We start from the raw sequence: 13876 nt of genomic DNA on the forward strand, positions 1-13876 counted from the left end.
CATCCATCCATCCACCCATCCATTCACCCATCCATCCATCCATCCATCCATCCACCCATCCATTCACCCATCCATCCATCCATCCACCCACCCATCCATTCACCCACCCATCCATCCACCCATCCATTCACCCATCCATCCATCCATCCATCCATCCATCCATCCATCCACCCATCCATTCACCCATCCATCCATCCATCCACCCATCCTCCCTCCCAGCCTAATTCCTTGCTTGTGTGTCTGAGATCCCATGTTGACTAATTCTTCCTTCTGAGCCATGGGACCTCCTTGTCCCAGGAATCTGGGGACAGAGGGAGAGACGTGCAGGTGCACATGCAGTTGTCATAGGTCATTTAAAGTTGGTCTGAGGGGGACCCCAGTCAGCATGCTCTAGAAGGGTACAGACCTGGCCTTCTGAATGGACAACTCAGGATAGCCTCTGTGCCTGTCCCCATAGTCACTGCCCGTGGGCGATTCTCCCTGCTGCAACTGGTGCCTTTGCGTTGCAGACTCCCTTGGTGGGGGCTCTGAGGGCCCATGCTTCTGCCCTACACCCTGCAACCTGACTCGTTACGGCAAAGAGATCTCCATGGTCAAGATCCCCAACAGGGGCTCAGCCAGGTACCTGGCGAGGAAGTACAACCGCAATGAGACCTACATAAGGTAAGCCATGCCCGCAGACAGGCTTTGTGGAGAGAGCCCTTCGGCAGGCCTGGGCACAGAAGAGGCGGGAAGGAGCTGGCCTCTCTGTGTATATTGGAGTGCCATTCATAATCTTTCTAAGTTTCATCCAGAAAAGCCCTTCCCAGTCCAAGTCTGAGTGGCCACAGCTCCATGTATCCCTGCCACTGCACAGACCCCACTTATATGACACTACTTAACAAAACCACCAAGCTAGCCCAGCTGGACCTAGCAGCTCCCTTTGGGAGCCTGAGGTTGCCAGCTTCACAGCACACAGGGGATGACGATAGCTCGCCTAGGGATGGCCTTGCCATCTGCCTCAAGCAGGCCAGCAGCTTCACACAGGTGTCTTTCATGTCTCCCAGGGAGAACTTCTTGGTCCTGGATGTCTTTTTTGAAGCTCTAACTTCTGAAGCCATGGAACAGCGAGCTGCCTATGGCTTGTCAGCCCTACTGGGTAAGCCCTGACCCTGGCCCCACATGTGTGTGGATCAGCCCAGCTTGTTCCTACTGACCCTTCCCTCTTTCTCCTCAGGGGACCTTGGGGGACAGATGGGCTTGTTTATTGGGGCTAGCATCCTCACCTTGCTGGAGATCCTTGACTACATCTATGAGGTAAGGAAAGGCAGAGAGAGTGGTACAGGCCCTTGGGTGGGCAGTGGACTCGGGGTTCTAGAAGTGCCTAAGGGCCTGGGTCTGAAGAGGCTGGATTGAGGAATGAGGAGCCCTACTTGGTGCCACCAAGTCCTATAACTGAGGCCTCTTCAACCCCCCACCTTGACCTGCAAGGTCTCCTGGGATCGGCTCAAGAGGGTGTGGAGACGGCCCAAGACCCCACTGCGGACATCCACCGGGGGCATCTCCACTTTGGGGCTGCAGGAGCTGAAGGAACAGGTGGGTGGCCTCTCCCCCCAACCTGGAAGATCACCCTTTCCCCATAGCCACTTCCTGAAAGTTCCCAAAAGGTACTATTGAGGCTTGACCATTGTCCCATCTGTCACCTTTTCATTTTACAGAGTCCCTGTCCAAGCCGGGGCCATGCTGAGGGTGGGGGGGCCAGCAGCCTGCTTCCCAACCATCACCACCCTCACGGCCCCCCAGGAAGCCTCTTTGAAGACTTTGCTTGTTAGGATGGTGCTGTGGGGAAAGTACCCATGAAACTGGGACTCTACGCAGACCCCACACATCTCCTATTCCTGGGACAGAAGGTCTGGGGCAGCCCAGGGCTAAGGGAAGGGGCGGTGCTCACTGAGAGGCTAGGACTAGGGTCCTGCTCTCCCTGACCCAGGCTCAGCTGCCTTGCACAAGGGTCCTTCTTGTGTACACTCCCTGCTCCCAGGCAGGCAGGTGTCCAGGAAGGGCATGACCAGACTAGAGGTCCCTGAGGAGGGGAGGGAGGAAGAGAGGGGAAGGTGGAACCCTGGCAGAGCCCCTCTGTACATTTGTATATAGTTAGGGACTGGGTGGGGGTGGGACACAGACATAGAAGGGTGGGGCTGCAGGGGAGGGTGACACAGGACAGTCAGGGTCCCAGCCCTAATGGCAGAAGGGAACTCCTTAGGACCCAGGCACACTGGGCTGGTTCTCTTTCCCTCTTTCCAGGCCCAGCTCCCTCTTGGCAGGGGGAGTGGGCGGCCCAGCAGGCCTGGCCCAGCTCCCAGTTCCCCCTGTATCAGCCCCACCACAAGTTCCCTTCATGGGGAGTGGGTGGAAAGACCTTTCAGACCTTGGCTGAGCATAGGGGGAGGGGGAGCGGCCTTCTCAGGCCTGTTCCCTAGAGACTGGTTTTATAAAGTGCTGGTGAAATTGGGAATAAAGAGACACAAAGAATTCTGTGTCTGTTTCTGTGTGTGTGTGTGACAGAAAGAGAGAGAGAGAGAGAGAGAGAGAGAGAGAAATCCACATGAACTTGCAGGCGGCTGGGCATCTATATGGGTTGATCCCTGGATCCCTGTAACAGGAAAAGAAGGCTCCCACAGACCCAGGGCTCCTCCTTCCTTAGGGGTCGGTCCTCCCATGCCGACCTTGCCAACACTGAATTACCAGTCTCCACTCATTAGTCCACACTTAACCAGTTTATTAAAGCCAGAGCTTCATCATGGATCCAGAAGGGAGAAGACAGTAGATACTGTACCCCTCCTTTCTCAGCTTCACCTCCAACAATTCATCTACAGCCCAGCTCCCAGGACAGGAGCCCAGGTGGCAAGGCTGGCGTCAGGCATAAACAGAGGCCACAGCCTGAATCAGCAGCGTCAAGGGGGCAGGGAGACTGGACAAGAAAGGATGGCTCTAGAGCACCTGTCTCAGGGCTTGTCCGGAGCCCATGGGTCCAACAAAGCGAGACAAGGGACCAGTGGGCTGCCCTAGGGTCTGAGGCTACAGCCAGCCCTGTCCAGCGAGGCTGGCACGTGGCTCCAGGTTACCGGGGAAGAGCAGGGACAGGCGCAGGGGCTTAGGTGCTGTTCCCCTGTTCCTGCTCAAACAGCAGCATGGCAAGCTGGGTGCGGGAGCCGAGGCCCTCAAGCACGCTCTGGCGACAGCGGTGGTAAAGGTCCTCGCTGAGCCGTGCGCTACACGGCTGGGCCCGGTAGCGCTGCAGCAAGGCTGGCTCCACGGCCCTTAGCACATGCAAGTTGGAGAAGCGCAGAAACAGCTCGTACACATCCAGGCTCTCCAGCAGCTCCTCCTCCTGCTCCGAGGCCGCCACCAGTCGGCCACGGGCCGCCACATAGTCAGAGTTGTAGAAGCACGCCTCACTGGCAGCCTGACGGTCAAAGTGGCCGGTGTCACGGCCCAGTTCTGGTGGCCCAGGGCCCTGAGGTGGAGCCACAGCAGGGTGGAAGGCCTGGAAGTGCATGGGAAAGAAGGCCTGCCAGCCAGAGATGGCGTGCATGCGGCAGCGGTTCAGGAAGTCGGGTGTGAGTACCGTGTCTGGCCCGGCCAGCAGGAACAGGGTGTCCAGTGGGTGCTTCTTGGACAGTAGATCCATGAGACGCAGTGGAGAGGGCGCGGCTGTCTGCACACTGAGCCAGGGCACCCGGGCACCAGGGAAACGCCGCTCTAGCTCTGCCACGTGGGCCTTGACGGGTGCGAAGATGTCTGCGTGGGCTGCCCGCTGGGCCTGGCGAGGCTCATACAGCAGCAGCAGGGTCAGGGCTGCTGCATCACCAGGTTCCAGGGCTGCAGTGGCAAAGGCTTCTAAAAAGCCAGAAGCCAGGTCGCGTTCTGCTGCAGCCAGCGGCAGTAGCACAGTAAGCCGAGAAGCCTCAGTGACATAGGGCACAGGCAAGATCTCCACTCGGCTCAAGGGCCGAAGGAGCTGCACCCTGCGTGTGAGGGGCCAGCGGCCACCCTGGGGCGTCAGCGCTTCCAGCTGCAGGTCTAGTGTGTACTCCATGCCTCGGGCTGGATCAAAACGCCGGTATCCATTTACCAGCTGTTGCTTCTGGAGCCGCAGCGCTGGCTGGTAACGGCGGTTGAGCTCCTCTAAGGCTGTCCCCAGGACATCAGCCACATCAGCCTGGTCAGCCCCACGCAGTGGGCAGCGGGGCGAGCCATCGGCGCAGGAGAACGCGTACTGTTCCGTGAAGTAGTCCCAGCGCAAAACCTCAAAGCGTGAGGCAGGGCGAGACGGTGCTGGGATGCCCACTGGCCAGGCGGAGGCTCTCTCCCCATCAGCAGCCAGTCGGCTGGTATTCTGGATCTCCCACTGGGCCGGAAAAACAGGCCATGAGCAAAGCACAGGGTCACAGAGCCAGTATACATCTAGAGACTCTGTGGGCAGTCGGTAATACTCAGAGGACCTGCAGCTTACCGTAAACCTCTGCCCCGTAAACCCAAGAGCCCCACAGTTTCTCCACCGATTAAGACAGTGTAAAAGTTATAAGGGGGGGGGGGTTCCTGGAGGTTCCACAAAGGTCAAAGCCCTGGCAGTTGGTTTGCTCTGCGACTTTATCACTGAGTTTTTATTCCTGAGGTCTCTCAGGACCTGCTCCCCTTAATCCCTTGACTCCCCTACCCTTAAGCCCAGGCTGTACCTGCAATTCACGAATCTCCTGGTACGTGCGGTCCAGCTCAGCTCGGGCAAAAGCTTTGTGCAGCTGGTACATGTGCACAGGGTCACGCACAGGATGGGCTGTCAAGGCGCTGCGGAAACGAGGGTCCCCCTCCTGCACGGGCTCCCCGGGGCTTAGTTCCAGATAGTTATAGTGCATTTTCTGGGGAGAGGAAGGGAAGCATTCGGAATGGGAACAATGACAGAGCTGACTGACCTGCCTCCGTCTCTTAGCTAGTGTCTCATCTTCAAACCCTATGACCAGTTATGGACTTGGGAAGTCAGAGTTCTGTGGACTTGAAGTCTACTTGACCAGCTGACGTTGTACAAGCCTGGTCAGGTCTCTGTGGGCTCATCTGTGAAAGCTGCCTCAGAGGTGTCCAGAGAGCTAAATAAAATAGCTGACACTGAATATATATTATGTGCAAGGATCTCTTACTTTTCCCTAATCCTTATACAGCCCTGCCTAATAACTGTTTCCATTAGCATGCATGAAGCTGCTGAAACTCAGATCTAGTAATTTACCTAGAGCCACTGGGATTTAAAAAAATAAAAGATAGATTAACAGAGAAAACCCCAACCTCTATCTACACTAACCCATACCTCTCCTGGGGAAATAAGCAAGCTCTGAGAGGAGACACTAATTGGGAGGCTCATCTTCCTACCTCATGGTCACCAGTACAGCCCATGCCTGTAGCATCAAGGATACACCGGCCCAACCACTCGTCCGGGCGAGCACTGACGATGTCGTTGCGGCAGCTTTCCAGGTGGGGGCGCAGTTGCTGTAGTAGTGTGCGAGAGAGCAACACTCCAAAGCCCCCGTGGCAGTAGCGGCCTGGGGTAGTCTCTCCACCGATGAAGTCCTGCGGCCGGCCAAGATAGAGATGGGTTGCCGAAGCAAGGCTGAGGTGGCCAGCGAGGCGGTCCAGTCCATGCGCCTCAGTGTAGGTGGCATCAGGCACTAGGAAAAACCAGTCAAAGTCATCGCCGTGTTGCTCCAGCAGGTGGCGCAGCGCCAGGTGCAGGTGTCCGATGGGCCTCTCCTCGCCCAGTGCCACTACCGTCATGCCTGAAGGTGTCCTGCGGCCCCTCGCACCAGTCAGGAACACTACATGCTCCAGTCGGTGTCCCAGAGTTCGGTTTACAGCCACACCCAGTGTAGGCAACGTGGCTTGTGAGGTCAGCACTGCCACCAGAAGTTTCTGCCGGATGCCCAGCTCCGTGCTGATATACCGAGTTCTAGGGAAAGACAGGAACAAGATAGCACACAGCTTCACTTGTTAGTTCTCCTCTGGACCTGTTTGGCACCCACGAACAGGAGGATAAGAATGTCTCTCCCACGAGACATGATTCAAGTGATATACTGGTCTTACAGAAAATGTTGTGTTTAGGAGACAGCACTTCCAAGGCGATGCAGGTAAGAGATACATTAGATCTACTTCCAGATTTCACAACCTAGTGGCTGTGTCCCTGAGCATGTTACTTAATCGGTGCCATCTGTAAAATGGGACAGATTGCATTTAAACAATAACATGCTTGGCACACTGTGCATATGCTTCCTGCTACATGAATATGCTGTCAGCCCCGCCCCCCCAAATATGTCCTATAAAATGATGTGAGGAAGCATACGGTATAGTGGTATAGAGAATGTCTTTTGGAGAGGGGCAAACTAAGACAGTGACTCACCTTCCTAAGGTAGAAGGTAAGTTGTACAACTGGAATTCACTGTTATTTAGAAGAAATTACTTCAATTCGTGGGCAGAGACATCAATGTGATGAGTACACTCCTCCCTCTCCCATCTCATCCCAAGGTGGCCCTTGAAACCCATCTAGGAATGAAATACAGGTAAATTCCAGTTCCCTCCTTTTTCTTTCCCCCTCTTTGTACACTTATCCTCCTTAACACTCATTTTTCTAATCCTAAACAGACCAGTGGGGGGCTAAGAGGGTCTTTGGAGTATTATTAGGTGGAGTTGGTTTAGCTCAGCTCAGATCCGGACGGGATCCAGAAAAAACTTCAAACTGGCCCTCTGTCTCCCTGTAAGCAGGGTCATAGGAAGTAATCGAGGCCCAAGGACTTCCTGGCCGGCCGGCCCCTTCCTTCCGGAGCCTGACCCGGCCTCTGGCGGCCTCCCTAGCGCGCGCATCCTGGCTGGTGCCTGGGGGGGTAGGGCGGACGGAGCGGATCAGTACCTGACGGCCTTCTTGGTGGCCTGGCCTGGCTGCGCGGGATGGTAGGGCAAGACACGAGGCTCCCAGCTCTCACCGGTGCCTGCGCCAGCCCCGGGCCTCTCGCGCTCGGATCCAGGCTGCACCGAGTTGGGCCGGCGCGCCGCGTTGGTGTTGCCGCGCGGCGGCAGCTCCGAGTCTCCGGGTTGGGGCGGCCCGGGTCCGCAAGGCTCCTCCACCCAGGTGACGCTGAGCAGGCTCAGGGTGAAGCCCAGAGAGATGCCCACGGCCACGGGCCCCGCGGGCCGCAGCACGGACAGCAGCAGCGACGCCCGCATGGCGTCCCGACAGCGGGTCCCCGGCCCCCGCGCAGCCCGAGGCGGCTCCGAGGGGGCGGGACCGGAGAGGGGGGCGGATCCGGAGAGCCCGGGACCCAGCAGGCGGGCCCGCTCCCTCCCCGCCGAGCAGAGCTGGGAGCTCAAGCCCGGAACCCCCGGGCGGGTCGGCCGCCCCGAGAGCAGCACTGCGCGCCCGGGCCTCCCAGGCGGCCGCTGTCCGACGTGTCACCGACAGCGCCCCGCCCCCGAGGTGGGGTCTAGCCGTCAGCGAGCGGAGAGGGACGAGGGGGAGGAGGTTAAAGGGGATGGACCCCCGGAAGTGCCCCCTCCTCAGCGCCGGAGAGGCAGACGCCGGGGGCGGAGTCCCCTGTCTCCCCCCTGCGTGGTTGGTGCGTCCCGGATGACGTCAGAAGCAGCCCGCCCCTGCCAGGATGGTGCACCCTGAGTGACGTCAGGAGCAGCGGCCGGAGCTGTCCATCAGCACCAAAGGCCGCCGGCGGGCTCAGGGCATGGGGCCGCGGCTCCGGGACAGCCCGAGCTCCTGCTCCTTTCCCTTCCCCGAGTCGGGCCCGAGTCCACGGGCTGTGGGGCTGCAGTGCCAGCCGGTGTCGGAGGTGGGGCGACGACGCCGTCGCACAGAGACCCGTCTCTCCGGCCCAGAAGCCCCCTTCGCACGGCAGACTTTGCCCGGACCCCAGACAGTCAGAGCCTCTGGTGTCCTACAACCCCGGCTCCTCCGGCCCCTGCACACCCTCCTTTGCTCGGAAGCTCGGGCCACCTCCAGCCCAGGTAGATCTTGGACAATTCCAAATTGAGCCTCCCACAGATGGTGCTCAGGCTGCCTCTTTTTGCCAGCAGCACCCTCCCTCTCCTCGTCTAGCCCCATCTAGTCCCTCTTTTAAGTCCACCACAGCCGCCTCTAGCCAGGCACTTGTTTCCCTTTGTCTCTGCTCCCCGTTCCAGAGATGCTTCTAGAGCTGCCTGATGTGGGCACCATTCCTTTGTCCACTGTGCCCTTGCTGAATTCCCTCACTCGCACTGTTATTGTAGTGGAGACCCACGACTGACTCTTGACCCCAATTTCCTCCCTGTCAGGTTGTCCTGGGAGGGTGACCCCCTTCCATTCCCGGCGCTATGCCGGGTACTATGGAAACTCTGCGGTTTCAGCTGCTGCCCCCGGAACCGGATGATACCTTCTGGGGTGCACCTTGTGAACAGCCTCTGGAGCGCAGGTATCAGGCACTGCCGGCCCTCGTCTGCATCATGTGCTGTTTGTTTGGAATCGTCTACTGCTTCTTTGGTGAGATCCCCCTCGTCCCTCTACTATTTCCCTAAGGTTCCTTTTTCTGGTGTCTCCGAAATCATTTCCATCCAGCCCATCCCACCCCCCACCCCACTCCCCATGGCGATATCATTCTCTTGCTGATCTCAAATATATTTGTAGATCATTGACTCTAGATCCTACAGAGAGCAGGTTTTGAATTAGGCTCTTTGAGTTTGAACCGGGTTCTGTATGTTAGTCACTGTGATGTAATGGGCATGTTAACCTGGGTCTCAGCTTTTTCACCTGGACAAAGACAACAGTGTTTGTCTCATATAGACAAGAATTAGTCGGTACTCAAAGAATAATGGCTATCGTAGCGAAGATATGTTTGGATCACTAGGATAAGCAGACTAAAAGAAAAATAATAAAAACTCTTAGCATGGTGATTAAACACGGTCCCTTACCACAGGGCATATGCATGGTGGGGGCGACCTGGAATATTCACACTTGTGATACATACCAGAGTGGGCTGGATGGTAGTCATACACATGGAGATCGCCTACAAGGCAGATTCCCATAAGAATGGTTACTGTGAAGAGTTGTATGGGGGAGGGCGTGGTATGCCTGTAATCCCAACATCCAGGAAGCCGAAGCAAGGGAACGGAAGCCCAAGGCCAGCATGGATTACATAGTTCATCGAGGTTGGGTGGGTGAGCACTAACTGCCGTTCAGTTGAACAGGTGTGTGGGGGTCCATTTGAAAAACTCTCAAGGTCTTGGCCCAAGGCTGGCTTCTCTACAAAGCAGTATGCCTTTTTCTCATTTCCACAAAGGTAACCTATGGGCTAGTGTCAGCTTTGAGTAAACAAACGCCCAGAGGGTTCTCCAGGAAGTTACAGAACTTCATAGTAGAGAGTGTTTTCTGTGAGTAGAGACCCAAAGGCAGCCTTCAAGATTAAATGTATCAGACCCAGTTTGGAGAGAAAGGCTGGGGTGGTTTGCCAGAAGTGTGTTAGAATAGTTGGGAATATAGGGTATGGAATATAGGATCAGATCGTCTTTCTTTTACATTTTGCAGAGTGGGCAGGGGAAATGTTCCCCACAAGGATCTAGGATATGTATTGGGTCTCCAAAGATCCCACCCCCTGTGCTCCGGGTACCTCCTCCCTCTGCATGGTGTGCTGGATAGCCTCATTCCTTGCCCTCAGCTCCAGTATTATCCTACCCATCTTGGATGCCCCCACCAAGGGATTTAGAGCCTCTTTCTAAACTCTGCTCCTCTCTGACTTCAGAACCTTCTGGAGTCTGATACCCCCATTCTTGGAACCAAATCTCCTTTTCTCTTTATCAACCCCTCCTTGACTCCTAACTCTTTCTTCCACCTTCCCAATTGTTCATGATCCACCCCAACCCCGTTCCTCTTTCAAGCACCACTAATGTCTCTCAAGTCCCTTCAACCCCCTGTTCTCCATGTAGTCCTCTTGGGTTTCCTGCAGCCCTGCATAGCTCCTAGTACTCTCCCTCTGGTTCTCTTTGATCCCTGTAACTCTAGTCAGTAGATTGATCCTTTGCATGGTGGTCTCCAGTGCTCCCATTTTTCTGGCTTCAGTGTTCCCCTTTGTCTTTAATAATTTTAATGACACTACTCTTGCCCAATCCCCTGAACAGCAAAGATTTCATCTCCCTAAACCAAGCTCTGTCCTCCGTAACTTTCCAGCACTACTTTATCTGGGAAGCCCTGATATTCTTTCTAAACCTACGTGATCTCATATATATATATATATATATATATATATATATATATATATATATTTTTTTTTTTTTTCTGACTTCCAGACTCTTCATCTCTGAATAGTCCTCCTTAGGGGCCCCAGAGACTCCATTGCTGATCCCTTTGGGACTCCAATGATCTGTCTGGACCCTGTGATCCTAAAGACCCTATCCCCCCTTGTCCGATTTACTCAACTCCAGTGATTCTCAACTTCGACCTTCAAAGGCTCATAACATGATTTTAATAATCACATGTCTTCCCAACAATTCCCAGCAAACATCTTCATGATCTCCCCTGACCTCCATAGCCCCACCTTGAGCCCTCATGACCTCTCGTTCTTCCTTTAACACCCATGTCTCTGATGCCCTTGTGTCTCCATGCCCCCGACCCCTCTGACTTCTAACCTGGTAACTTCATTTTGGCCCCTCCCTGGCCCTGTTCCCCTCCAGGTTACCGCTGCTTCAAGGCAGTTCTCTTCCTCACTGGGTTGCTGTTTGGCTCAGTGGTCATCTTCCTGCTGTGCTACCGAGAGCGGGTTCTGGAGACGCAGCTGAGTGCTGGGGCAAGCGCAGGCATCGCACTGGGCATCGGGCTGCTCTGCGGGCTGGTAGCCATGCTGGTACGCAGTGTGGGCCTCTTCCTGGTGGGGCTGCTGCTCGGCCTGCTGCTCGCTGCTGCTGCCCTACTAGGCTCTGCACCCTATTACCAGCCTGGCTCCGTATGGGGCCCGCTGGGACTGCTGCTGGGAGGCGGCCTGCTCTGTGCCCTGCTCACGCTGCGCTGGCCCCGACCACTCACCACCCTGGCCACTGCCGTGACGGGCGCTGCCCTCATCGCCACTGCCGCAGACTATTTTGCTGAACTGCTTCTGCTGGGGCGCTACGTGGTGGAGCGACTGCGGGCTGCACCTGTGCCTCCCCTCTGCTGGCGGAGTTGGGCCCTGCTGGCACTCTGGCCTCTACTTAGCCTGATGGGCGTCCTGGTGCAGTGGAGGGTGACAACCGAGAGGGACTCCCACACAGAAGGTGAGAGGACACAGGCTAGGGTGGGCATGGGAAGGAGGGGTGGTGAAATCGAGGGGTTAGTGAGAAGGGACAGAAACTACACACGAAAAGTCGGGGCCTCGATGGGTGAGAGTTGACTTGATCAGGGTCTAGGAGAACAGGGCCAAGAAACAATCCCAAAAGAATGTGTGGGGCACCGGCTCTAGGTCAAGTCCATTCCAGGTGCTGGGGTAATAGAGCAACGATGAAATAAAAGCAGAGCAGAGTATGTAGCTCAGTGGTAGCATGCTTGCCCAACATGCGCTGGGCTCTGAGCTTGACTACAGACAGGACCGCAAATAAACAAAGGCTTCCAGAGAAGGTTCATGCTCTCCTGAAGGGTGTGTGTTCAAGGTAGCCGAGAAACAGATAACGGATGTACGAACAAACAACTAAATTAAATTCTCTTGTGCAGAGTGGTATGGGAAGATACAAGGTGATGGGAAACAGTGACTTTATGGAGCCCTCTGTACTTAGGGTGGTCAGGGAAGGCTGCTTGGCGCAGGTGCAGTTCATGAGATTTGCTGACCAGATGGACCCTCTAGGCTGGAATCTGTTACAAGGACAGTGCGATGCCCATGGAAGGCTTGGAGTAGGAGAGGAAAGAACATGGGTTAATGTCTGGGCATGTAGAGTGCAGTAGAGCGGTGGCTCTCAACCTTCCTGATGCTGCGACGCTTTAATACTGTTCCTCATGGTGTGGTGAGCCCCACGCGTAGATTATTCTCATTGCTACATCACAACTGTAATTTGCTGCTGCTATGAATCATAATGTAAATATTGGTGTTTTCTGGCGGTCTTAGGCAACCCCTGTGAACAGTTGTTCACCACCCTGAAAGGGGTTGGGACCTCCAGGTTGAGAACTGCTGTAGTAGAGGGAGACAAGTGGATGGAGAGAGGACATAGTGAAGAAGGAGCTGTCTGGTTAAAAGATGATGGGATGGTGTCTGGCCTAGGGGGGGAGGACCGGAACAGCAACAACAGTTGGGGAGGCGATGTTGTGCACACAGGCCTCTGCAAGAATAGAAAAGCTGTGGGAAGTCCCATCTTGGAGGTGGGAAATCAGGAAAGGAAGTAACAGGGTGGAAGGGGGTGATGGTCGTGGGCAAGGGACTGTGGAAGCCTAAAGCCTCTGAGGGGAAGAGAGGAAGAGGGCTCCATGAAGAACTATGCGGACCTGAGTCTCTTCTGTGCCCATCCATCCCTCCACAGTGGTCATCAGCCGGCAGAGAAGGCGAGTGCAGCTGATGCGGATCCGGCAGCAGGAAGAACGCAAGGAGAAGCGGCGGAAGAAGAGACCCCCTCGGGCCCCTCCCAGAGGTCCTCGAGCACCTCCAAGGCCTGGTCCCCCTGACCCTGCTTATAGACGCAGGCCAGTGCCCATCAAACGCTTCAATGGCGATGTCCTCTCCCCGGTGAGGCCCCAGAACCCCTCCAGCCCCGGGGTGGGAGGAATGTGTAGACTGAGCATGCAGGACTGGGTCTCCTTACGGGACTGGATGTATTTGTCCACCCATCGGAACCTCTATACCTGGGCTCTGACAGACCCATCTTTGGAGGTAGGGACAGGTGTCCCAAGTACTGACATCAAATGGATACGGTGCATGGTGGGGCCTAGGGCCTGGGTGGTCTAGGGAGAGGTGGGTCTGTGGCAGGACTCAGACCAGTTCTTATTTCCTCACAGAGTTACATCCAGAGCTTCCGGGACCGGCAGACTGGCAGCTCTCTGAGCTCCTTCATGGCCTCACCTACAGACACAGACTATGAGTATGGGTCCCGGGGACCACTGACAGCCTGCTCGGGACCCCCTGTACGGGTGTAGTCACGTTCCCACCGCCTGGACTCTGCAGTCACCAGCTCCGCCAGCTTCGAGACTCCTGCCAGGCCACGACTGAGGCTGCAAGGCCCCATGGCCGTTGGCTGTCTCGCCTCCTTGGAGAGGGCTGGCCAGCCACCAGAAGGGAGGCTGTGTCTCAGGCTAGGTAGGCCTGGCCTGAGGGAGAAGTTCCCGTCCAAGCTCCCGAGGGACTCGGGTTGTGAGCCCCGCTGGGAAGTGCTCAGGGTTGTGTGTTGCCCATACGTGTGCGTGAAGGGGTAGGCCTGGAGGGGACACTGGGACCCTTGCCTTAGATTTGATTGGCAGGGCTTCTTCAGGGCCAGCCCCGCCTCCTGTCCTGCTGCTGGGGTCCCATGGGCCACTCTCCTGCATGTCTGTGTGTGGGAGGCCTGCCTGCCTCCCCTATTGCTCTATCTTCCAATCATTCATCTAAGGGTTCTTGTCACTGTCCATGGAAGTAATGACAGCACCCCTCACCCTAGTCCCCTGGCCTCTGCAAAGCCACCAGCCTCAGCAGTGGCAGAGGATGGGAGTCAGGGGGTGCTGTCCTGGGGTGGGTTTGGGAGGAGGGTGGAGGGAAAAGGGCTTAAATGCACGGTGCATGTCGGGTGTCTGCTATGTCACCTTAGACACCTCATGCTTCTGTCCCCTCCCGCCCTGTTTTACACCTTTTATAAATGTGCCAAACTACTCGGCCTCTGCCAGAAGTCTTCAGTAACC

General features: G+C 56.1%; 3 protein-coding genes across 4 annotated transcripts in view; 2 read left to right on the forward strand and 1 right to left on the reverse strand.

The window, feature by feature from the left end:
• The window catches only part of Asic4 (acid sensing ion channel subunit family member 4), a 22799-nt gene extending 20690 nt beyond the window's left edge, over window positions 1–2109 (forward strand). The window contains 5 exon segments of the mRNA XM_021197902.2: window positions 510–663; window positions 1047–1138; window positions 1217–1296; window positions 1471–1575; window positions 1698–2109. Of these exon segments, the coding sequence (XP_021053561.1) occupies window positions 510–663; window positions 1047–1138; window positions 1217–1296; window positions 1471–1575; window positions 1698–1811 (545 nt within the window). The 3' untranslated portion in view covers window positions 1812–2109.
• A 625-nt stretch (window positions 2110–2734) lies between these two features.
• Window positions 2735–7610, reverse strand: Chpf (chondroitin polymerizing factor). 2 transcript variants are annotated; one of them, XM_021198492.2, is made up of 4 exons: window positions 6929–7610; window positions 5401–5974; window positions 4719–4898; window positions 2735–4390 (listed from the first exon to the last, which is right to left on the reverse strand). In XM_021198492.2, the coding sequence occupies exons 1-4, from the start codon at window positions 7240–7242 to the stop codon at window positions 3134–3136; spliced, it is 2325 nt and encodes a 774-aa protein (XP_021054151.1). In that variant the 5' UTR covers window positions 7243–7610; the 3' UTR covers window positions 2735–3133. The 2 variants fall into 2 exon arrangements, with proteins under 2 accessions (XP_021054151.1, XP_029395005.1); XM_029539145.1 differs by lacking the exon at window positions 6929–7610 and adding an exon at window positions 6422–6578.
• A 60-nt stretch (window positions 7611–7670) lies between these two features.
• Window positions 7671–13844, forward strand: Tmem198 (transmembrane protein 198). The gene is made up of 5 exons (XM_021198488.1): window positions 7671–8031; window positions 8338–8542; window positions 10726–11301; window positions 12532–12734; window positions 13004–13844. Exons 2-5 carry the CDS (start codon window positions 8377–8379, stop codon window positions 13139–13141), a joined length of 1083 nt encoding a protein of 360 aa, XP_021054147.1. The 5' UTR covers window positions 7671–8031; window positions 8338–8376; the 3' UTR covers window positions 13142–13844.
• The last annotated feature ends 32 nt before the right edge of the window (window positions 13845–13876 follow it).

The sequence above is a fragment of the Mus pahari genome, chromosome 5 (genome assembly GCF_900095145.1).
Source record: "Mus pahari chromosome 5, PAHARI_EIJ_v1.1, whole genome shotgun sequence".
In the NCBI taxonomy this organism is placed as follows: Eukaryota; Metazoa; Chordata; class Mammalia; order Rodentia; family Muridae; genus Mus; species Mus pahari.